The sequence below is a fragment of the Lepidochelys kempii genome, chromosome 15 (genome assembly GCF_965140285.1).
Source record: "Lepidochelys kempii isolate rLepKem1 chromosome 15, rLepKem1.hap1, whole genome shotgun sequence".
Lineage (NCBI taxonomy): Eukaryota > Metazoa > Chordata > Testudines > Cheloniidae > Lepidochelys > Lepidochelys kempii.
The window spans coordinates 14,473,667-14,499,948 of NC_136394.1; the positions used below are offsets into that span (position 1 = coordinate 14,473,667).

Here is a 26,282-nt window from a genome sequence, read left to right on the forward strand (position 1 = left end):
AGTGTGCACTCTGGATGGTTATTCTATGAAGTTGCATTTAAGTTTGATTGTCATATGAGATGCTCCTCACACCTAGCCCCAGAAAGGCCAAACAAGTAACTGGCACACATTGTAGGGCTTAAATCTAGCTAGTCAGTCCAAATAGACAATATTTGGTATAAGCAATAACATGACAGGATTAGTCAACACATATACTTTGGGTGTGCAGCACTTCAGGAATGAGCACTTCTTAAAAAAAAGAATATGGGATCAGTTGCTTAAGCCACTTTAGAAATATAAATACCATTACTGTATTACTAACATACCATGCTATTAAAAATGAGAACATTTCAGTCTAATTTACTCTGCTAATTTTTGCTAGTCATCCAAGGACATTTGAAACAGACAAGTCAGTTTCATGTTTCTAGTCAGTTTTACTTGCAACATTCTCAAGCACCAAAAGTGCTGTAATGCTTTGGTTAGGAATTATTAGAGAGAAATGTTTAAATTTACTAACAGCTTTCACTGAAATTATTTTTGTTTTGAAGTTTCATAAAAACTTTGACAGATTTAGGTTTTGCAGAAACCAACAATTTGAGGTCAGTATCTCTTAAAGTATGAACCCTGAACTCCACCTTGCTCTTCCTTGATGCCAAATACTGGCTTTTATAACTTCAATGGCTCAGAAGTCAGGGTACAGAGACTGTTGCTGCATTTGAGTCTCCCCTATTTAGATAGTTTTGTTTGGAGGTGTTCCTCATTTGTCTCTCATTAACATATGCACACTTCAAGAATTCCAGGATAGCAAGAGTACAGTCAAAAGTGATAGTAACTGCATGCATATGTACAGCTCTCAGAGCATATTACTGATTTACATTTTAGTTACCTTTATAAAAATTCAACACCAAAACAAAATTAAAAAAAAACATTTCTCAAAAAAATTATATACTGAAGACTCTTGTCTTTTTTTTAAACTTCGAAATACTCTAAGGTGTCCTCATCAAGAGTACTGAAGTGTTAGTGACCTATGGTTTGGTTTATAAAAATTCATGCTTCATCTCAGCTTAGGATGTAATACAGCAATTAAATATCAACTTTTAGTTGACCATCTACAACAACTAAAGGACTAAACCTTCAAGTAAACAAAAAACACAACCTTCATCAGGCAAAGGCCTGTAATGAATAGGTGAGCTGTGCACAGAAGGTGTGCTCTGAAAGGCATGGAGGAAACAAATTCCATCATCAAGAACCCTCCTGTTGTGATTGCTCTGCCAGCATACACCAAATTTACCTATCAAGAGATTGTTCACTCTCCTGCCTCCAACTGCTGTAGGTTAGGTTTCCTCCATCATATTTCAGTCATAAAAAACTTTGAAGAGGTGAAGTCTAAGAGCTAAAAACAAGTTTGCAGCACTCATACAAATACTGATTTAGAGGCCCAGAGAATTTTAGTATTAGGAAGAGTAAAAATTATTATAGAGCAAGACTTGTATTAAAACATTTGCCACAAAAAGTGAAAGATTAGATTCTGAAATATATCATTGCTCTTCTATCATAGAATCCCTAAAATAGCTGTATGTTCCAGTTTAGTTTAGATTATCTTCCCTCTAAGCAGAACAAAAAAGGACTGGAGTGTTCCTCGTAAAGATATTTGTTACCAAGCTCGTAAAATTATCAAAACTCCTGCCCACGTACCTGGAGTAGAACAAAGGATACTGTCTGGATTGATGGAAGCCTCATAGGGAGGAGGCGGGTCATCAGGATGCTGAATATCAGGATATTTGTAAGCTGAATAGGGTGGTGGGGGGTCATGGAAATGAAAGGCCCCACCTTCCCCATCATCTGAAAGATGCAGCGGAGTAAGGCCTGTTCCGAAACCATCTGGACCATAATCAAAACCAGGCATCCTGCGGCCCAGGTTAAAATGGTGCACTGTTTAAATGAATAAAGTATGAGAAAATGTGTGGCTTTATCCCATTTCCTTTCCCTCCGGACTAAGGCCCACCTCTGCGCCTTCTTCCATTCTGCCCCTTATTCACAGAATCTCTCCCAAAACCTGCATAATGAAGCCATACTTTTGCCTCATTCAAATTCACCCTAAAAACCATACTGTTAGTGCCAGGCCTAAATGTCAGCCATCCAGAAGCATATATAAATCTTAGCAAATCACCACGAAACATCTATCTATCCTTTCTCCCCCCACACCCACTCGTTTGTCCTCATCCTCACCCACGTCATATCTAAATTCTAGCCTTTAAAGCTCTTTAAGGTAGGGATCTATTTGTCTATTTGTTCTACAAGGTGCCCAAGCACACCTTTGGGCATGGTACAAATGTTACCACCATTAATATTCCCTCAACGAATGGACAAAGAGAAGAATGTAGGAACACCTGATCAGGGTACCATGTCAAATGATGACTTTAGTATACTTGCTCACACGATAATCAGGCACATTAACTAATGTTCCTACCCAGAAGCCTCCCAATCAGAGAGTGATAAACAAGACTGGTGTCAGTACAAGATCTTTAGAAAGATCAGGCGTGCCCCACAGAATTAATTTTTTTTCAAATCATGACAATTAGAGCCAGTATACAGAAGTGTTCAGACACAGCCATTCAGCAGGTCAGCTCAGAGCCAGACTCCCATTTCCACTTGTTCTCTTTACATGGCAGAGACTTATAATTCTATTACTAAGGGCTTGTCTACACAGGGAATTCATGGGGAAGTTATGTGCAATAGCTAGGCTGTGAATGTAAGGCGCAAAAGCTATTCCACACTATCATCCCATGTGGACACTCGGATTCCACACTAAAACAGCCTGTGTGCAGCTTAGGTTAATCCACTTTGGAAGCATGCTTATATAACTGAGCTAAAACTGCAAAGTGGGTGAGGCAATACCCAACTTCTGTGGGTGAGAGCCAAGCTTACACGGAGCTGCTCTTCCGCTGGGAAGTGTACTCAGTGTCACAGCTAAATACAAGGTGGAACAGTTTGTTTAGTATAAGTAGTTAACACACAAGGGACCACTCCAGGTGAAGGAGACAGCTATAATTAGCGTCTCTATTCAGTCCATGATTTTTAGTACCTGGCAAAGTTATGAATTTAAGCTCCCAGGCTTGTCCATTGATGAGTGAACGGGGGAGGATCCCAGTGCCCAGGCTCCAGCCTGAGCGCCTACACTCATTTTACGGCCCTGAAGCCTGAGTCCCACAAGCCCACATCAGCTGACACAGGCCACCTGTGGGCGTTTAATTGCAGTGCAGACATACCCTTTGAGTACATTTCCCAGACCTGAAGGGCTCTGTGTTAGCTCGAAAGCTGGTCTCTCTCACCAACAGAAGCATGTCCAATAAAAGATATTACCTCTCCCACATCTTGGGACCCACACAGCTACAACACAACTGGCTAGAACTGCAGTTACAGAATACTTACAATTTACTCCAATCAGAGACTCAATGCGCTCTCTGCGTCTCTGACGCAGCCGGTGGACCATGAAGAGCAGCAGAGATAAGATAAGAAAGGAGGAGATGCAGCTTACTATCAGCCGCATTCCACTTGCCATCGAGTCAAATAAACTGTTGCCATCTGTTAGGTGAATTAAATTAAAAACAAAAAACAAAAAAAAAACCATTACTACTTTGACCAAAAGTTATTTTTCTTGACGTTTTCTTTCAATACTGGGGAAGTATGAACCTAGAGTGAAGATTAATGACTAGGTTTTAATTTCATACATGCAGAAAATTGTATATTAAAAAGTTATTAGGAAATCCATCCTTTGTAACGAATCTGGATTCCCTTAACATTTGTTATCCGGCACAGTGGAACCAAGTGCTTAAGACTACAGATGAAAGTCTTGCATGACATGGAAAGGGGAAAAGCAGAAGTTAAAGAGCATTTCAGATACTCATCTTTGTTTGCACCAGAAAAAGTCAATCGATCTGTGCTCCAAGAGCGTAGAGGTCAGTCTTAGGGTTAAGGCAAAGACCTGGGAATTAGGAAATCTGGGTTCTATTCCCAGCTCTACCAGAGCCTTCATGTCTGATCTTAGACAAGTCACAACTTTTTTGAATTTCAATTTATCCATCTGTATGAATGGGAATGTTTTACATATCACCTAGGGGTGATAATTATCATCAAACTCTGCATTTAGATACTGGTAATGCTTTTCATGTGTAGCTATTCGCGTAGCTGAAGTTGCTTAACTTAGGTCGACCCCCCCACCCCCAGTGTAAACCAGGGCCAAGAGACAGGACTGTCTGCACTGGATGAAGAGGACACAACTGTATATTACCTGCATATTGCGGTTAAATAAAAGCAGTGATTACACTGATCTCTGCAAACTTCTGTGCATAAGCTGTTGGAAGGGTTGAAACTTTATCCTGAGTATTTTGCTTCTCAAATGAACTTCGCTACAAATCTCCAGCACTTATGTCATGCACCAAGTTATTTTTTCAAATGAGCACAATTCTTTAACTGACTTTGAAAACAAAATCGTTTGATCCAAAGACTACTAGAACAGCCAGAGAACATGGGAACGTAAGCAACTGTGCTAAGGAATACCATTTTATGGTTACTAACTGGGCACTGTCTAAGGAATACCATTTTATGGTTACTAACTGGGCACTGTCTAAGGAATACCATTTTATGGTTACTAACTGGGCACTGTCTAAGGAATACCATTTTATGGTTACTAACTGGGCACTGTCTTCCGTGCTGCTGGCTGTCCCTTGGAAGGGCTGCTCTTTTACATTCCCCAGCTTCTTATGTTGCATTTTATGGATCGCTCACAACAGATTAATACATCCACATACAAAATATTCTGACTTGTGCTAAGATTCTATTAGAGATTTACCACAAGGAATTTTTGTAAAAGGTCTTTTACACTTTACTGTTTGATTCTAAGATCGAACTGCTTAACTTGAGATACTAAAATTAACACAAAACATTTCCTCTGCATACTGTACTCCTATTTGTATTCTGAGTTGGTGCTACTATAGTAATAAAACTGTCAGATGAGGTTATAGCTGTGAAATATTTCAAATGGGTTTATTTTCAATGTGTGTTTATGAGGTTATGAATCCTACCTCTAGTGTTAATAAATTATAGAAACAAGCAGTGTGTACAATCGCACAGCTAACACACAATCAATTTTATTTTTAATTCTTAATAGAAGCCCACCCCGCACCATAGACTTTCATCAATACGTTCCCCCTCACACATTAACCAAATGTCTCCCACCCAGCTGTCCAACGACCTCTGCGAATATCCACAATCTCAAACTGGGCTCTCAACTCCCAGTGACAATATCTGCCTCCCACTTCAGAACCTTATGCATCCCAAGCCACCATTCCCAGCTTGCACTGCTCTTTAGCTGCTGCCTGATGTTTGAAATATAGTAAAATTTACCTTCAAATAGTTTAAGTGCCATTTTACAAAGAGAGAGAGAGAGAGAGTGTGTGAGTAAGTATTTCCGGAAAGGCAGTGGAAGTGGGGATGTAGGATGAGGCTCTTCCAAGTCTTTTCCTTCCTTTTCTGTCAAATTCAGCCAGTGAGATGTATCCTTTAGAAAATCTTGTATTTTGATCAAATAGCTTTACCAACCCTCCTGACTCACCACTGTAACCCAGAACTATCTTGGTTCCCTAAGCTTAATCACAAGCAGCAACTAAGCAGCCACCCAAATAATTATAAATCACATGCAGGGTTTGCAAATGACTTACATTTTCAGTATTTTAGCGAAATTTATCAACAATAAATCTGGATATAAAACCTACCTCACCTGCCATCTGATTTTCCTTTCTGCTATTCTCCTAGTTTTCTGTGTTTAACAATGTAAATGAAACCGCACTCTCTCTACTTTTGCTGTAAGAGAATAGCTTTAACAAGCTTCCTCAGCCTCCCTCTCCTATTTATCTTCCTCTCCAGCATCCCCTTCTTTAGCTCGTACTGCCTCCTCCTAATGGCACACAACTAAAAGTTAAGTGGATTTATCATATTCTCATTTTCACTTTTAACCTCATTTGCTCAGTGTGAACACATGAACACAACAGCCTTCCTCTTTTCACTGGCAATTCTGAGTTTGTGGTCATCCCCAGCTCACCCCTGCCCACAGCACAATATACTGCCTGCTTCCACTTCCATGTATTCTCTTCACATCTATCACAGCTGGGGCAAGTCTCAGCCCATTTCTGGTCACAGCCCTCTTTCAAAGTGCTCCTTGTCATGGTCCTGAAAGGTTTGCCTAGAACTTCTGCCTGCCTGGCCTGGCAAGGGACTTGACCATAAACCAAATCCTAGATAAAAGGATACTTTTATAGAGGTACAGAACATAGGTCTCTAGTGTGACATTTTATTCCCAAATTGTATATTTCACCAAACGCTGGCAGCTGAGTGAACAGCTTCCCGGAATTGGAGACAGCAACAGTATCCTGTGACTATGCATCAATTTGCAGTCACTGCAGAGGCTTCTACACACTGAGCTCTCTAATTCATAGAAATATTAAAAGAAACAAAATACACTGAAAGATACGGGTGGATCTGTCTGAACAGATGTCAGACAAATAAGTAACTTTGTCACACCCACAGAGAGCAAACAGAACCACATACATACTTCCCCTCAGCTGTGGTATTGTAAATGCAAGGCACTAAAATAATTCTTCCTTAACAAGTCAAAATGGATCAAGTATCTTCTGAAGTGTTGTAGATGTGACTGCTCAGCAAATTCCTAGCACTGAAGTGTTCCCTCCCTTCCCAATTCCTTTAAAAAATAGTCTTGTGCACTATTACAGTTGCTGTTTACCCACTCGGACAGTAAGCGCTTATAATCTGCCAACTCAGCAGCAAGATGTATTTCCCAAGGGTCTCTCTTTGGAGGACTACTAATCAACAGTAGGTAAATTAAACAGTTTTCTTTCTCCTGAGATGGGGGTTTTGGGAGGATATCCAGAAATATCTGACAAAGACAAACCTGCACTGATTAAAGAAAGCAACTTACTAGTTTAGTCATCTAATATCTGTAAAACCCCAGAGGGAAAAATTGACATGCTTCATGTGAAAATGTCAGTGTTTACCACCACCAGAGGAGACTTCACTACGGACTACGTTTTACAGCTGCTTAATGAATCTCTTCCCCAATAATTAAGTTACTTAAAAAAATAAAACTAGCTTCTGAGACAAGAATACAACGCTATTTTTAAGATGGCTTCAGTTTCACTAGAGAACGAAGGTCTTAAAACAGGGAATACAGAGACGTAAAGTATACTCTTCAAAAATAGCATTCATGAAATAGTTAAAATCCACAGCATAAACAAGGATTAAAGAACCTTGCTGCAGTGTTATCTCAGGTCATCTCAATTCTGTCTGGTGGCTGATGCTGCATTAAAATAGTTTAAGATAAGAATTTGGTACTAGGGTATAAGCAAATCTTACCACTGCCGATAATAGTGGGAGGAAAGCTGTCATTCCCCCCCACCCCTTCCTAGTGCAAGTTTAAGCTTAACTTTCATACTGCATGTGACGGATAAAGCAGGAGGAAGCTAGCAGCTTTTAATCATGAACATGACTTACAGATCAGTCTTATGATAAGCATGGCTTCCGGACAGATTTGCAGCTGATAAGCACTTGCTTGGTTTCTATTGCCACACACTCAATAGAAAGGTTTGGGGGTATTTGGGTTTTTTCCCTCTTTTGGGAAGGAGGGGAGTGGGGGGGGGGGAGAAGAATCTCCACGCATTCCGTACTGTAGAGCTTTCTGAAACATGACCACATCTTTTGTAACCTGAAAATATAATTAGGTTATTTTATTATGCAGAAAAATGCCAATCTTAAAAACAAATTAATTGTTTTTTTGAATAAGCCCCTTTTAAAGGGACACCAAGACTTGAATTCACATCCCAACTTACAAGTAGTACAGTGCAGAATGAACTTCGATTTGTACGGCCCAAGAACAAAAAAACCCAGCTTTCAAATACCTGTACAACTGATCAGTAATCACTCAATACACATGCAACGTACTGAAGCTCTTCTGACAATTTATAACTACTTCTTGCATTATACCTGCATATAAGTAGCCAGTACTTGGAATACTAAGCCATAAACTTCCAATAACTCCCTTGAGAAAACAGAATCAATAGATGCTTAAACAAATGCAAGCAAGAAAGCTTAGATCAATTTCTCCTGGACCATCCTGTAAAATCATAACTCGCAGAACACAGTATTTATACCAACACAAAGTCTGCTGTAGCTTAATACCAAGTGAACAGTAGTCCTTCCTCCCCCTAAGCAAAAAAACCTCAAAACATTCTGGTATGAGTGCTCTAAGGCAAAGGTTTCTCTTGTGCCAGTTAGGTAATGTAGCAGAGAAGATTAATCCCTACCCCACTGAAGTTTATCAGTGAGAGAAAGGCACCTGCTTCCAAACAATTCTAGAGGAGCAGGTCCCAGGTACCCCGGGTATATATTTCCTGTCTCATGCTTTTAGATGGCCAAAGCCCCTTAAAATAATTGAGGCATAAGGAACTGGCCAAGCTGGGTTAAACTTCGTAGCTCCACAGAGACTGCACCTTCTCATTTTGGCTGTAACCCTGGTTATAGAGAGTTGTGGATCTTAGCCAATCTGTATACCTATTTGCATAGTAGTTAATGCATGAGAGGCCATGGGCACTGAAGCTTCAGTTAGACACTGTGCAAAAGTGCAATACCAGTCTGAAATCAGGAAGAAACTTATAGAAAATCTTTCTAAATGACTTTAAAATAAACCTACATTGTCAGTCTGCCAAGTCTTTGAGAACTCCAAATACTCTCAGTTACCTAAGAGAACTATTCCACTTAACGAAGATGAAACAAGTGGGGAATCTGACGTGACAAGCACCTTACATAGCAGGGGATGTCAAATTGCATAGAGTTCTTTCTCTCCACTTGCTGGTTTGAATGAAGTATATCCAAATGACTGGGCTGGTACAGAAGAATGAAAATAGTGAGGACATTTGCTTTTTTAAACAACAATCTAATAAAATCAGATTATTTTCACCAAATTCTGTTCCGTGACAAACAGCGCCATCTACTGGCTAGCACACGCTAAAAGACAGATGAGTACTAGTCCACTTCAAAGCTGTCCTTCTGTTTGAATTTTGACAAACAGTAGCCTCATGCTATTCTCAACAAAAACCAGGGGAACTCTGAACAGTGAACAGGTTTGTTAAAAATAAACTCAGATGGTCTTTACTTAAGATGACTGAAAAACACAAAACCAAGCTCAAAAGCTTCTGTTTGCTGTCTGAACCAAGGTATACTGGAATTGCCATACCAGATCATACTCGTGGTCTGTCTGGTCCAACGTTCAAGGTCTAGAAGTGGCTAGTATTTAGATGCTTCAGAGGAAAGTGCAAGAATTTCTGTAATGGACAATTATGAAAACCTGTCCATAGGAAAAGGGTTTTTTTTTTCCCCCTAATCTGCAGCAGTTGCTGGCCTGCGTGAAGGAAGAGTTTCTCTCTTTATAGTTTAGCAATTCCCTTTTATCTACTAGATGATGACATGCTCAGAGTTCTGGGCTGGAGATTATTATTCTTTATAGAACCTCTGCTGATTTACCCCATCTAGATCAGTAGCTCAACCTTTCCAGACTACTGTACCCCTTTCAGGAGTCTGATTTGTCTTGAGTATCTCAAGTTTCACCTCACTTAAAAGTTATTTGCTTACAAAATCAGACATAAAAATACAAGCGTCATAACACAGTATTACAAAAAATTGCTTACTTTCCTCATTTTTAGTGCATTATAAAATAAATCAATTGGAATATTAATATTGAACTTACATTTTAGCATATAGAACAGTATAAACAAGTCATTGTCCGTATGAAATTTTAGTTTGTACCGACTTCGCTAGGGCTTTTTATGTAGCCTGTTGTAAAACTAGGCAAATATCTAAATGAGCTGACATACGTACCCCGGGCAGAGAACCACTGATCTAGATTTCTGATTTCAGTACTGAGTGAATTGGTTGAAAATTTAGAATTCACTGGTTTACAACTCTCAGAATCCTTGCAACACTTATGGCAAAGTGCCCTTCCATTGCTAGGTATTCTAGGTCACCTATTTCGGCTTCTAAGCTTCTTGCATTGGTATACAGGCACATACAGGTTTATTTATCAGGTTTAAATTTACCTCATAGCACACATCATGGGTATTTTGCCCCTGAACTGTATCACTCATTTCAACCTGTCCCTTCTCCATTTCAGTAGTAATTTCTGTCCTATCGTCCACTACCATATACAGATACTCCTTTATGTTTATATGGAGTTCTCGGTGTTCCTTACGTTCTCAGTAGATATTACTGGGACCTGAATGCTCCTCAGACTCTGTGGGTCAGTTCCCTATCTTCCAGTTTAAAAACATCTAACGCTTGCCAATTTTCTGTGCTGTTTTCACTTTGATTCAGGGGGAACACATCCCTCATTGTTAGCTTTCCTCTACCCCAAAAGTTCATCAGTGCCGTATAAACAAACCCTCTTTACATCACTTAACACTGAGATCTTGAATTTCCTCACCTAGCTGGTCCTGTGCAGGGAATCAAAAGCATTTGAACCTACAAACTTTCCTAATCTGAATTAAGGTGCTAGGACTTCTCTTCTATTCCCCCAAGTCAATGGTAGTAATATGTACCATGATAGGCCCCTGCCCACCACGCACTAGAACTCTGTCTACATGTTTTGAGAGACTGACCACATATACATATGGCAGGCAAGGCACCAAATGATTTTCATTGTCACCACATTCCTGGGTATAAATATTTCTAATACCAAGGACTTTCCACCATATGGTAAGAATGACACACACCACAGACACCCCTTTCTATCCAGGAACAGCAATCACCACCAAAAAGCCCTTGAAACAAATCAACTTAAGAACAAAAACAACAGAAGTACATGAACAACATTATACACCCAGGCACCAGAGAAAAGGAGACATACCCAAGACTCCACCATAACATTAACTATAACAACTCTGAACAGTCGTGTTATCCATCTGTGTATCCAATCCCTTTTTTGAAGCTTGCTATGTTTTTATCCTCAGCGACATCCTGGAGCAATGAGTTCCACAGCCTAATTATATGTTGTGTCCAAACCTTACAAGTTTTGAAGCTGCTGCCTTTCGATATCACTGGATATCCCCAAACTCTGGAGAGCTGATGAAAATAGAAAGAAAAGGCTCTCTATGAACTCATCTCCAGACTGAAATAATTGTCTCTACTGAGCTCCTTGTCTCTCTAATACCCTGGAACCAACACAGCTACAACCCTGCAAATGCACTGAGCATGAACATTCACAGTTACAAATACAATTAAGATACATTAAAATACACTCTGGGGATTAGCCACAGCAGTTAATATAAAGAACAGGCTCAAAACTGCATGAATGTTTTGCCCTCATTTACCCACAGAGAGCCAGCAGATACCGCCCGACACTCAGGAGGGAGGGAGCAGACAGACAGACGGGCCCCTACTCAGTAACACCAGCAGCAGGCTTTTAGACACTGTTGGACAGTCTAAGTTTTTGGGTTACGCCTCCAGACTGAAGCTATTCCTGTGGGGTAGGGTGAGGAGAAAGAAGTGCACTCAGCATCAGCAATGTCAGAGCAGATCACCAGAGGCACCTGGAAAGTGGAGAGGGAGCACTGTGTACCACAAGTTTAATAAAAGGCTACTTTCTACCAATACAGATTCACATGCTTTTATTAATCCATTCCTGGCAAGATCACCTTAACATTAATGCTTCCGTCAAGGAAATACCAACCACCACCAAGATGAAGAGACATATCTTGGTTCTCCTCAGTTTTCTGCATGCCACCCTCCCAAGGCCCCTGCAAGTCTCCTCATCCCTTCCTTCATGCCAGAGTCCCACGCTGTCACCCTTCATGCTAGGATCTGTGCTCTCCACCCATCTCCAGATGCCCTCCTCCCCACTTCAGGTCCCTGCCTCCAATCCTCCCAGCCCCCCTGCATTTCCTTGAGGGTTCCGGATTTGCTGCCCACCAGTCACCAAGTCCACCCCTTCCATATCCCTGCTTCCCCTGAAGATCCCCACCACTACCACCTCCCTACTTCCTCCCTCCACCCTGTACTCCCCAGTCCACCCAACAAGTCAAGCTACTGCCTCTGACCTGTACCTGTACATAGCAGGGGGCCACAGGAGACATTCCTCTGCCTACAGCACCAGGCAGAGTGGGAGCCTGCTTTTCCTGTAAGTCAGGCTTTTCCAGTGTTCCAAATTTGCACCAAAATAAGGAGATGTGCCCACTGATACCTAGAACTTTCCCTGGAATGTGGAAATTGACGGGAAATTATCATGTTACGGAGAAAGATGCCATCAAGTTGAGCGTTAGATCTCACTTCACTCAGCCGAAAACATGCAGTTTAACACACTTACCTGGGTCTAAACATGTAAATTTGCAACACTCCTTTGGGTCTTTGCGATACTGCTGACAACCCTGGGGCCGTTCACACAGGGCTGCTACACACATCTCTGGTTCCCCATTGTGACAGGTACAGCTCAAACAGGGGTCATCCCCTTTTGGGGTGAAATAGTAGCCTTCATCAACAATGTTGTCTTTGATATCAACACAGGTCTGGCCTGGAACAGAACAGAAATGTGTATCAATACCTCACCAGAAGAGATCATATGTGCAGCTCTTCCTGCCAGAGTAACAGGCACCCAATTCAATCTGTTATGTAAAAGTGCTTAAAAAGAAGCAAAAGCTGGAAATGAAAAGACAAGTACAAACTGGATTGTTTACATTAAAAGAACTGTGAAAAGCAATCCTCAAGGGTCATGGTAATGCCATCGACTGGCATGACAAAGCTGAAAGATTCTAGACATGCAAGGTTTTTTAATTTTTTGTTTTTTTTAATAACTGAAGTAATCAAAGTGTGTTTTATTTAGTCTGTATTAATAGGATGTAGCTGTCAATCTTTTAGACATTTCTTATCTGAGGGTCATTGAAAGAAACAGTAGGGTAAGTGGACTTCTGCTCCTGCCATCTCCTTGGACCCGTAAATGCCACTGTTGGGCCTTTGACTTGGCCTGATTAAGACATCTTTCAGAATCAGTACAACAGAGAGAGGAAACCAGACAGTATTATGACCACCAGCTCTGGCTAAATTCTGACCACCTAGGATGTAAGTGTTCAAATCCTGCTATCATTCCTTCCCTTACGTATTATTTTTCTTCCCCAACTTCTCTCTCTCTCTCTCTCTCCTCTTTTCTGTCTCTCTCTTCCTCCTGCCTTCTGTCTATTAACAGTCTGCTTAGCTGGACAAGGCAACTCCAGCCATTGAAACACTGTGCTTAGAACTAGTGACCAGAAAGGCAAGCTAAAAACAATGCCTTAAAACAGTCAGATGTTAGAAGTTGGGCAGGTCTCAGGAGTAGCAGTGAAGACCATGTGCTGTGCTTGCAATTTCTCAGCAACAGCAGAAAGCACCAGAGACAGAAGTTATTTTTCTCCTTCCTTTCTGTGAGAGTTAATCTTACTTTGTTACAAAGGAAGCAGGATCAGACTTCAACAACAGCTCAAGATGTTCTAACTTTTCTCCCAAAAAGGGCCACTGACACCATCCATCTTCAATGCCCTCTGAAAAGACTGAAGCAGGGGTGTCCCTCTAAAAAGACGACTTTACACCGCTTGAGAGAGGGAATAAGGGTTGCTGTTAGAATGAAAGCCTTACTTCTTTACATTCAAATGCTTTCATCGCTTTTTCTACAACTGGCAACCAATGATGTTAATCCTCCACTTAAACAAGCAACTAATTCAGAGAACTTTTGCAGCTGTTTGTAATTCATTGATGCAGGACAAGAGGCACGAAAAACAAAACAGATGTCTACTCAGAGCTCTGCATATTTATAAGTCATCTGCACTAACATTTTTATTCGATTATCTGCATTGTATTACAACTTACTCCTTTTGCAGAGGAACGAAGACTTCTCATAGCAGTTTTCAGCATACCAGCTGTGTAAACCATGGTGCCGAAGGGTGGGTAAATGGAAACACTGAAGCTGGGCACAAAGAACATTTTCATTTTCAGACATAGCCGTACCAAAGATAGGATCCGGAGGCAAGAATACTTCTGAGGAACCTAGGGTGAGAATTTATTATTGGTGTGATCAGCCTGCAGGTTTAGGAAGCTTTAGACACTCTAGAAAGCTTTTCATTTACTCCATGCACAGCCAACTTCTAGTACAAGGCAACTATCCTTTAATTTTAGCAATGCTCCTTGAGGTGGAAGGGAGTTGGGAGGAACAGGAAGACAAAATTGCTGTATCCCAAGATAAAACGTGTTTGTGAAGAGGAAAGGCTGCTGTAGTACATGTTTAAGGTGCCAAAATGTCATTTTATAGACTCTTGTAATCTTATTCTGAACATGGACAGATCCTGATCCCACTGCAGCTGCTTTGCTCCAGCCCATCCTGCAATGCTGGTTTGGTTATCTGAGGATTCCATTATCATGGAAGAATCCCAAGAGAGAGATCTGACAGCTCTTAAGCTGCCCAGAATGTAGCTAGGGAAATGGCACTATTGTGGTTTCTTGGCCATGTTTGGGCTGATCCCTCAGTGCTGTAATGGCCCTCTAGAGTCATTGACCAGCATCTTTTTCTCCCACTCCCCACAACTGTAATGGGCTCCAAGCCAGGCCTGAGGATCTAACCTTATGTTTTTCATGCTAATGTTGTCACAAGGTAATCTCATTTTCCCACATTTGTGTATTTCTTTGGACATGAGGGGCAGTTGTGGATTAGTGGATTGAGCACTTGGAGTAAGCATTCCTGAACTATTTCTCAACGCCACTGACTGCAAGAGACATCATGCACATAATTCAAGGTCTTTGTGCCTCACCTACCCTACCTGTACAATGGGGATTACGCTTACCCATCAATACTAATCACTTTCAAAAACTATGAAAAAATTGCTGTGGGTGCAAACAGTTTAAATATTATACTAATTAGGGCTGTCAATTAATCGCAGTTAACTCACACGATTAACTCCAAATAATTAATCATGATTAATTGCAGTTTTAATCGCACTATTAAACAATAGAATACCAATTGAAATTTATTAAATATTTCAGATGTTTTTCCCCCCCATTTTCATATATATTGTATTCTGAGTTGTAACTGAAATCAAAGTGTATATTATTTTTGAATACAAATACTTGCACTGTAAAAATGAAAGAAATAGTATTTTTCAATTCACCTGATTGATACAAGTACTATAGTGTAATCTGTCGTGAAAGTGCAACTTTAAAATGTAGATGTGTGTGTTACATAACTGCACTCAAAAACAAAATGTAAAACTTCAGAGCCTACAAGTCCACTCAGTCCTACTTCTTGTTCAGCCAATCGCTAAGACAAACAAGTTTGTTTACATTTACAGAAGATAATGCTGCCCACTTATTTACAATGTCGTCAGAAAGTGAGAACAGGCATTTGCATGGCATTTTTGTAGCCAGTATTGCAAGATATTTACGTGCCAGATATGCTAAACATTCGTATGCCCCTTCACGCTTCGGCTACCATTCCAGAGGACATGCTTCCATGCTGATGACTCTTGTTAAAAAAATGCTTTAATTTAATTTTGACTAAACTCCTTGGGGAGAGAATTGTATGTCTTCTGCTCTGTTTTACTCGCATTCTGCCATATATTTCATGTTATAGCCATCTCGGATGATGACCCAACACATGCTATTCATTTTAAGAACACTTTCACTGCAGATTTGACAAAACACAAAGAAGGTACCAATGTGAAATTTCTAAAGATAGGTCACTACAGCACTTGACCTAAGGTTTAAGAATCTGAAGTGCCTTCCAAAAATCTGAGAGGGAAGAGGTGTGCAGCATGCTTTCAGAAGTCTGAAAAGAGCAACACTGATGCGGAAACTAGAGAACCTAAACCACCAAGAAAAAGAAAACCAACCTTCTGCTGGTGGCATCCAACTCAGATAATGAAAATGAACATGTATCAGCCCACACGTCTTTGGATTTTTATCGAGCAGAACCCGCCATCAGCATGGACGCATATCCCCTGGACTGGTGTTTGAAGCATGAAGGGACACGAATTTTTAGCACATCTGGCGACGCCAGCTACAACAGTGCCATGCGAACGCACGCTCTCACATTCAGGTGACATTGTAAACAAGAAGCAGGCAGCATTATCTCCTGCAAACGTAAAAACTTGTGTGTCCGAGCAACTGGCTAAACAAGACGACAGACTGAGGGGGCTTGCAGGTGCTAAAATTTTACTTTGTTTTATTTTTGAATGCAGTTTGTTTTTTGGGGTTTTTTTATACAATTCTACACTTGTGAAGTTCAACTTTCATGATAAAGAGATTGCGCTATACTACTTGTATTAGGGGAATTGAAAAATACTTTTTTTTTTTTTTTTTTACAGTGCAAATACTTGTAATCAAAATAAATATAAAGTGAGCACTGTAAACTTTGTATTCTGTGTTGTAACTGAAATAAATATGCACCGGACCCTCGCTAGAACGTGGGATTTGGGATCCAGGCGCGGTACCGCGTTATAGCGGGGACCGCGTTAAAATGAATTGCAATTAAAGTAATTAAATTTGGGATCCATGGCCGTGACCGCATTATATGTGAATTCACTTTATAGATGCGCATTCTAGCAAGGGTCCGATGTATTTGAAAAATGTAGAAAATGTCCAAAAATATTTAAATAAATGGTATTCCATTATTAACATTGTAATTAATCACGATTAATATTTTTTAATCGCTTGACAGCCCTAATACTAATATAAATCACCTTTGTCTGTTAAACTCAGATTTGCTATGAGCAATACTACATCACTAATCTGCTTATCCCTGGAGAGATTCAGTATAACAAATATAGAACACACTGATTAAATACGATTCATGACAATTCAAACAACATGAATGTTCCATATTGGCACTTCTCTAATTTATAAATTCTAACGACAAGTGAAAGTGATACAGATAATGTAGCTGGAGATTAGAGGCACCAAGTGTGTGTTTTGTAATAGAGTCAACGATTTCAAACTTAGGTGCCTAAAGTTAAGGCGTCTAAATTAATATTTAGACAACCAAGCATAAGTGGCCTGATATTCAAAGTTGAGGGGCACGTGGACCCTTCCATTGACTTCCAGGGTCAGCAGCTGTGAAAAAAATTAGACCAGTGCATATGGATTTAAGAGCCCAACATTAGGTACCCAGGCTTGAAAGTGTTGGTCTTAATGCCCTGACTCCCATACATCATATGGTTAAATGATAAAATGATCCTCTGATACAACAGCCTGCTGAAGTAGCGTTTGACCTGATGGGAATGATTTCTTTTATGAAACTCCTAAGAAGAGAGTCCGTCCACCAAACTATACAGAATTGTCATTGAGCAAAATTTTCAAAAGTAGCTGAAGGAGGACTTTTGAAAATGGGACTTAGGCACTTTTGAAAATTTTCCCCATAGTCTACTTTTAATAGACTATCTTAAAGCAAGGTTCTATGGCATCAAGAAAACATGAATTGATGCCACCATCTGACAAATGAAAAGTCAGAATTGTAACATTATTTTTTCATAATGTGTACCATTTAATAGTTAAAGTTATAACTGCTCTAAATAGTTTCACCAGCAGATGGTAGTGCAGTCAGCTTCCCAGTAAAGAGCAATGACATTTCCCTTCAAGAGAAATAGAGATCTGTATTTTTCCTGGGTGTTCTAGGTTAACTGATCATTTATGGTACTTTTTGTCCACCAAGAGCCATGAATTTAATATAAAGAGTTTGCAATTTCCCGCCCCCTCCCCCCCCGAAGAAATACTGCAGTGCTGCTCTATTCTTCTAAAGCAACTGTGAAAGTGGCACCTCCTGGCTCAACAGAAGTGCTCTATGAAAAGTTCAGATTTGCTCCCTTTTGTGGCAAAAATAAGTTTAAGTACCTTGATTCCTGATGGCACTGTAAAGCCAAAGTTACTATAGAACAGTTGAGCTGGATGTTACTTGGGCAGGCTATTCGCCTGGTTTTAAGCTGAACTGTCCTGATTTTGTATGGTTTGTCCCCTGCCCAGTTCTATCATAAAACTAACTGGGTGTGGTTCTATAGGGTATCATGCACAGAAGGGTATCATGCACAGAGGATGCCATTTTGCAGAACACACCACCTTACTTTCAAAAGGTGTGACATCAAATGCATGGTCACATCAGAGGAAGTGAGGTGGCAAATTCTGTAAAAAGGCGTCCTCAGTGTAGCATGCCCTTGCATGCACTGTGCAAGGTCATGCTGGCAGGGGGAGGGATAACTGAGGGTATGTTCTGTATACTGGGGATGCGTCAGTGGCTACCCCATTGCTACGACTTCTTGCACATCAACTTAACTGATGACCAAGTGCTGTTTGGTCAAATTCTGCTCTAAGTTACATTTATGTACAATCGGTTCACACACAATGGAGTTACCCAGGTATGAGGGCAGAATTTACCCTGCACATCCTCTATTGCCAAAAGTGATGCCTGAGAAGGAAATAAGACAGATTGACTTTTAGATGACTTTGCAGCACTGCACATCAGAAAGCTCGTTTTTCCCCCATGTCAAGGCACCAGTCCAGCAGAGCATTTAAGCACGTGCTTAATTCTACACAAACGAGTAGGCTCATTGACTTTAATGGAACTACTCATGCTGAAATGCTTTGCTGTACTGGGGCAGTGGACATATTTGATCTGAACATTACTGCAACAAACATCCAGGGTAGTTTAAAAAACAGAACCAAAAAGTCCTACATTCACTTTTCAGAGTACAGCTGTTTTTGAAAGTGAATCAGCTTGGCAGTCTTGCACTGGCAGAGCATTTCGTTCAGTTGGAGACAAACTATTTATAATCTAGACCAGTGCTACTCAAAGTGGTGGTCTGCGGACTGGTGCCAGTCCACGAGCCATTGGCTGCCAGTCTACACGCACATTGGAAAAAAAAAAAAAAGCCGGTCATCCACACCAGATGTCTAGATCAATGCTTCTCAAGCTAACACTGTACATCAGCATTTCAGAAGAGTTTTCTTTTACATTTTAAAAAAAAGTTTTAAGGACATTTACAGCTATTAGAGCTGTAAATTGACCACCTTGCAGAATGAAGTTTTCTGTTTGGGTATAAATAGTATAATGTAGGTGTAAGCTTCCTCCTACCCATGAGTCAATGTGCTTTATCTTTGTTCTGGAGAAGGTATAAATGAAATCAATCATATTTCAATCTCCATTTCAAACAAACAATTTGAAAATTAAACTAGAAGATAAAGAAGAAACAGGTGATAACTCTTCAAAACTCAGCAAAAACTTTTTCAACGAACTCTGTATCAGAGGAACCAAATGGTATCTGCCATATGGAAAATTCTGGCCTGTACAAACTAGACCCACTTCAAAATACCAATGTGAGACAATTTTGTCACTCACTCTGGCACAGACACCTATTTCAATACTTACCTATTTGTGATACCTGTTAGTTTCCCACACCTCCATAAAAATTAAGTTGTAGATTACTTTTACGTAGCATTCACTTTGAGCAATCTCAGTTTTAAATCTGCAGTGTAACCAAAGCTTAATTGTGGAATTTCCTGGGCTAATAAGCTATTCAGTTGTTTACTTCTTTTTGTTAACACTGTGCCTGCTGCAAACAGCTTCTGATTAACATCTGAGCAATAAAAGAGGTAGAGACACTTTCACAGGTGTCTGGAGAATTGAGTGGCTCTTCCAAAAATGTGGCCAGATTACAAAACGAGAGATAAGGCGACCTTCGCATTTCAGTGTTCTTTACTCTTTTTACACTAAAACTACAAACTTATCTCATCACAGCTAAACCTACTTATTCTACAAAGTGGTTTCCCACAGACTATAATTTTTTTATGGAGATTCTGTAAATAAGATTAACTGCCAGTACATGGAACTACAAAATTCAGCCAAATTTAGTGCCCATCTTTCTCAAAGGAAACCCCCACATAGGATAGAAATCTTCCATTCTATTATATTTTGCAGTCATTTTGTACCAGGAAATTTCTAAAGCCTAAACTAAAAAGGTAGTTACCATAGGCATTCCATCTGATGTTGTGAAGCAGTTCTCCCTTTGAATTACTGCAGCTTCTCTCCCCCTTGAAAGAAACTATCTTTATAGATTACATTCATGCTTGAGGATAGCGGTTTTGAGTGTATGTTTAACTAGCTTTATTTTTAAGCAAGCCGCATGGAAGTCAGAAACTTACCTTTATAAGCCACCTCCCAGTGACCTTCTAGAGAACGATTTCGGTTGGTTATAACGTACTGATATCCAACCCAGAACCTAGATAGTTAAAAAAAATAGGCATTTTTAAACTATTCCAAAAAGCAAGAGGGGAACAATACTACCATAAAAAGGAGAACAAGTAATACAGAACCTTACTACTAAATCTCCTATTTTTCCACTTTTAAATTGAGCTAAATTATATTAAATTGACCTAAAATACGCATGTTCTTAAAATATCTGTCAAATGCATTTCCTGTCTGATGCTGAATTAGAACAGGAAGTAGCAATAGTAACAAAAGAGTAATAGTGCCGGTGACAGGACAGCACAGCAGAGACCTGATGAAAGGCCATAGATAAAATAATGGTAATTCTATGTTTTGGGGAGTAGTCCTCTCTCAGATAGAACATCCTCCCCGCAAACTAAACTAGAGCAGATGTTCAGAGACTTCTCTCAGAATGGCCCTTTCATTCCTATCTCACGATAGCAATGTTGTCAGTATTATTGGTCTTTTACTGCCAATAAACTTGAACATTCAGTTTAAATGTTTACAGAAAACTAGAACTCTCCCAGTACTCCACTGAAAAACTTCAGCATAATGCACACCGCACTAAAATATTTCATTCTTGCTACAGTTGTTGTTTTCTGTTCAGCGATGCAAAGACATTGAGACCGGAAAAAAACATTTATTTGACTGCAAGCAATCATATGAAGTTTGCAGTTTATTCATTAATGCTGGTTAAAACAGAAAACTGATGACAATTGGCAGTGGCTTAGCAGTCAAAGCCAACAGTTATTTAATTTAAATCCATTTTTATCATTAAATTCTAAGCAAACCAAACTACCCAATTTGCACAACGTTAGCAGTTACTTGTTAATTCATGTAGAAATAATTTTCATGCAATATGGAATGGTTATTTTTCCTTCTGACTCACCTACGTTGGTCCTTCCTTCCAAAGGCTTTCTCTTCTAGGTCCCACTCCTGTGCCAGGATGAACCTGAGCTCCTGATCTGTGGTGAAAGTGGCCAGGGATCCATTTACCCTCTGACATGTCTGCACAGCATCCCAGTAGTTCTCACCATTTAAATACACCCTGTAACAACTGGCTGTGCCCTCATAGTGATGCCATCCTGTTGGGCACTTTCCTAGGAAACATGGAGAATAGAAGGGAAAACCATCCCCCCAAATTAGGATCTTAACTTGAGACAACACATACCTACTAATTAAATAAGTTAGTATATATTATAAATATTTTCAGAACACTAAATACACACACACGCACACACACTAAAATCCATCCCACAACTCTGAGATGACGTGCATTAAAGAGTATGGTGACGTTTCCGGATGAAAAAGTTTCTTGACAAAACTTGTCTTTCTGGGATTTCAAACATGGATTTACTTTTCACTAGCACTGTGGTAGCACTCAAAGGCCCTGATCAGGTTATAGGCTCTACCATGCAAGACACCAAACATAAAAGACAAGATCACACACTCCGTCGCTGCCCTGAAGATCTTACAGTCCAATTTGAAACAAGCAGCAAGAAGCGTAACAAAGAGTAGGAAGAAAAAAGTGGGGAGCAGGAGGAAGAGAATGATATGATCATGCAGTTACACAAGTTAGCAACATGCACAACTTGATGCTTCCAAAGGTTTTTCCTTCTTTTATTACAACAATGTTAAGTAAATAGTATCCATGTTCCCCTATTGTCACTAAACACAGCCATTAGTAACCAATTACATTTCTTGTAGACTTCACAGCAGAAGTGAGTTTTTACCAAGGATGTGAAGAAGGTCTTATGGATTAGTTCAGGGAGGGTAATTTATAAGTAAGGTGAAGTGCAGAAGAAAGCATGGAAATGTTTGTGGAAGAAATGGACCAAGGGCATTAAAGGCTGGCACTACTGGAGTGGATGAGCATCCAGTGGAGAGACTTAGAGAGAGATAGCACAATCGGAGTTAACAAGAAGAAAGATTATCTTAGCTGTTGCATTTGGTACGGACTGGAAGCAAGGCAACATTAATTCTGCAGCACTTGCCAGGACACAGTAACCTCACTCGTTATTTAACTCTTGCTGGAGAATTTATCTGGTCTCTGTTCATAACCAAAAGGACCTCAGAACTTTTTTTGGAATCACAGTGATCTCTATCATAAAGCAGTGAAATAATACAACTAATTACCATACCCAAGTTCTTTCTACATTTGCTAAAACTCAACAAAGTGGAATATTCATTTTTCACATGCTAGAGAATTATTAAGGCTTTTACTGCTTTAAAGTCCTTTTGTGATCTTCCAATCGATGTTTTTAGAATTACTTAATATCTTAAACAAATAAAAACCTGACTTATCTGTAGTAGTTCAAATGCTTTGAACGAAATAATAAATACAAGTTGCATGCAATCTCATATGACTGACCCAAATATGAAAATGAAGTAACCAGGATTTGAGGAATCACATTTAGGGGAGTTCATTGAAACAGACATAGGTAGTATAGCATAACTGAATCCATGACCTGATAAATCAGGTTTAAATCTTCAAATCTCAGTACCCCTCTTCTGCCTGATTTAATTTTAATGAGTGCTTTCAGGGAAGAGAGGAAAAGTTTTATCCAGTGGGTTAACATAGTTACCACTTACTTCTTGAACTACAGCTCTTGAGCCTTTTTATAAAATAAGGTTTCCTTGATTAATTGTCTCTGAAATGTAACTGCAAATAAGTGCTACCACAGTGGTGTGAGTTGTGTAAGAACAGACAGAATGGTCAGCCAACACACTGGATTACATGGCATATTAAGTTATAGCCACCAGAACTACTTCCATACCAACTTGTTATAAAAGAACTAAATAATTTCAAAGCTCAACAATTTACCAAAACTAGTTAAGTCCATCAGTCCATAACAAAATTTTATAAATATATTTTAAAAACCTGTTTGCTTTTCTTTAATCTTAGTGAAATGTTAATTTTAATTTTGGCTCGTGTTAGCTGTCTGCCTCTGTGACACAGCTTCTGTTTATAGCAATACTATAAAAAAATAAAGACCAATCAGAACAATGAAAGAATGGTTGAAAAATTTCACCACCACTTTCAACCCATCCCCTTAACCATTTATTGATGAGATTCCTCATTCTACAGAAAATGCATTCTGTGTAAAGTCACCACCACACGCCTTACAGACTAGTTCTCCAACTCTACTTAACTGCTAGCCAGAAATTGCATTAACCCCCCAGAAAGTAGCATTTAAGAAGTTTAACACTAGTCATTTCAGCATAGGATAGGAGAGTTCTCTACTCTAGTCAAAAGGGATTTTATTTTAAATAGAATATTAAATGGCAAAGCAATATTTTTCTGCATCTTGTTTCCAATAAAGGAAGTCTTAAGCCTTATTTATTTGGATGTTCAGCTCCTATTATCTGCTTTTAGTTCAGTCTCTGTCACAATAAGAATGCTAGGGATTAAAGACCTAGGCTAAAACAACCATGCAAAAAGTTTTATACAGTATTCCATTTACCAAGACTGGGTCATTTTCTGACTGGCAAGTACCTCAGCCTAGTTATCATCAAGGTTAAGTAAAGAGCACCTGTGCCAAGGTTGGCATATATTCACGACAGCTGAGCAAGGACAGGTTATCAGCAAATTTAGGTAACTGACTTCTGAGGTTTTTTTTTTTTTTTCCTTTAGAGGGATAAGAGATGGCAAATTTCCAAATGCTTTATTTCCTAAGAACATTTTTCCTTGAAGTCTGACACTCATACTATCAGACAAACTGCTATTATAGTTCAGAGTTTTCTTAAGTTAAATTATTTCCCTAGGAACTCACTGTTGAAAATTTAAAGAATCAAACTTGAATCACTTAGGTCTAATTTTTATCCTGCTATTTTTCTAGAGCAATGCTCAAATAAGCAAGGTTTTATTCCCCACTTATAAATGTGAGCACCTGAACCTACCTTTAATGAGCCAGTTGGACTACTCATGTTCTTTACTCAAAGCACATGCATAAGTAACACTTTGTAACACTGAGGCATTGGTTTAAAAAGAATGCTTCTGTGCTGAAACTAGTCTCTCAAGGGAAATAAGACCAGATTTTCACACCTGCTGAAGGCCCATACTTCTAACTGACAATGCAGCCCAGAAAAATTAAAGCCCATAATTTAACACACTTTTTTTCCTCCCACAAACCCACTATTATGAAGTACTATTCTATATTAATATATTAGCAACAATAAAACACAAGGGCAAAGATGTATTTTAGGGTTCCATTCTCAGTCTACCATGTCACTAGAATTGCTTTAAAACAATTCATGATTACCATGTTATATATACCAGTGTTACAAATAAGCTTATCAAAAGGGGGGGTATACAACTATTAAGATCTCTGGAATGTATGCTCTTCAGGGCACTTTAGTTCAAGAAAAGCATGCAATTTAATGACAACTTTAAAAAAAAGTAAAGAGTCCTTGGACATTTTACAGTCTAATAGTTCTGGAACCACTACTTTAAATATTTTTTTAAAATCCTGCATACTGAAGTATTAAGTCTTTGCCTTGAGAGGAGATGACCTAGGTTTGTGAACTAACTTCTAGGAATTTGAACCAGGTTCCCCAGTCTGCAACTTACTGCTAAACCGAACAGGTTGTGCCACATTGACAGTGTGAAAGCGGGTTGTCTCTCCCCCTCTTCCTCGATTGTGCCTGGAGTCCACATTTTCTTTCCCATGATAAGATCGTTGGTCCCCTGTCAAGCCTAAAGAGAAAAGAAACATACATGCAAGGCAGTTTTTCATTTAGCCAAAGGCTAACTCTTTCATGAATGTCTCTCCAGGTTTGAACTCAAGACAGACAAAATAAAAAAAATGACAATAGTAATTATGTACTTCAGTTGTACTGTAGTTACCTGTAAGAAGACACACAGAAACTATACAGAAAATGCCAATATGAAACACCTACAACTGAAAAGAGCCAAACTTTTACATGAGTCTTGCTGATTCAGCTAAATATTTGTGGCAGGATTTCAACAAATGCAGTTCTGCACAGACCTTGACATGCAGAGTTTTTTATCTATTCTTCTTTGCATAGAACAGTCCACGCTCCAGCTGCTCAGTTTGTCAGTTACGTGAGCGTGGTTATTAGAGAGCTTCCTCTGTTGCATACATTTTCAAAAGCTTTTTCAAAACTACTAGACAAAATTAAGACGGCTGTTGAAGAAATCACCAGACAACAGGCTAACACTTTTCCACTTACTCCCAAGGCAGATGAAGGTCTAATTTCTTGAGATAAATATCAGCTCATACGTTCTGTAATGAAAATGTTTCATACTTTTACAAAGAAGCACACTGCTGTCTGCATGTCACTGGGGCTCAGCACTTTAAGAATGGGCATATAGGGAGATGTAGTTCCCAGGAGGAGCCAGGTGACTATCAGGACTACATAAGGAGGGTATCGCTCAGTTAGGGAGTCCAGGAGGCAGAAGCAAGACCTGGAAAATGGCCACCAGTCAAAGGAGCCATTGAGGCCTTTACCCAAGAGGGGCTGGAAGGGAAGTCTACAGGGAACAGGAGGTGCCCACAGCTTAAAGTCTGTTCAGAAGATTTAACTGAATCAAAATAAGCCATTCTTACCACAAAACTAGAGTGTATATATACATAGCCTTTTGAACTGGTTTAACCATATCAGCTTAAAAGTCAATTCAAGTTACACCAGTAAAACGTTCTCCTTTAGACAAGCCAATAGAAGGGTGAAGCAAGAGGCCTGAGGCAGTATACACAATACCACTGGCATGGACTGAAGGCCCAACGTTGGAACCAATTAGTGAGAGGCTTCAGTTGGGGGCTTCCAGACAAAGTGAGGAAGTCCTCACTTTAACCCTGCATTCATCAGGGTAAGGACTCTGTTAACTCGGTATGGGAAAAAGGACCACTAAAGTAAACCTATGGAGAGTGAAAAAACCACTTTGCCCTTCCAGGCTCAATATTGTTGAAGTGTTCCCTGCTTCAAACAGGAAGAACAGACTGAGGGCTGGGGATAG

General features: G+C 39.6%; 1 protein-coding gene across 5 annotated transcripts in view; it reads right to left on the bottom strand.

Annotated features, from left to right (window-relative positions):
- The window catches only part of DGCR2 (DiGeorge syndrome critical region gene 2), a 66,713-nt gene that overhangs the window by 4,767 nt on the left and 35,664 nt on the right, over positions 1-26,282 (bottom strand). For 3 of the 5 annotated variants that reach the window (XM_073312902.2, XM_073312903.2, XM_073312900.2), the window contains 7 exons: positions 24,874-25,001; positions 21,195-21,412; positions 20,242-20,318; positions 13,933-14,109; positions 12,404-12,607; positions 3,412-3,564; positions 1,675-1,911 (listed from right to left, as the gene is read on the bottom strand). In XM_073312902.2, coding sequence (XP_073169003.1) covers positions 1,675-1,911; positions 3,412-3,564; positions 12,404-12,607; positions 13,933-14,109; positions 20,242-20,318; positions 21,195-21,412; positions 24,874-25,001 — 1,194 coding nt within the window. The remainder of the gene's footprint in view (positions 1-1,674; positions 1,912-3,411; positions 3,565-12,403; positions 12,608-13,932; positions 14,110-20,241; positions 20,319-21,194; positions 21,413-24,873; positions 25,002-26,282) is intronic. The other 2 variants (XM_073312904.2, XM_073312901.2) reach the window with 1 other exon arrangement.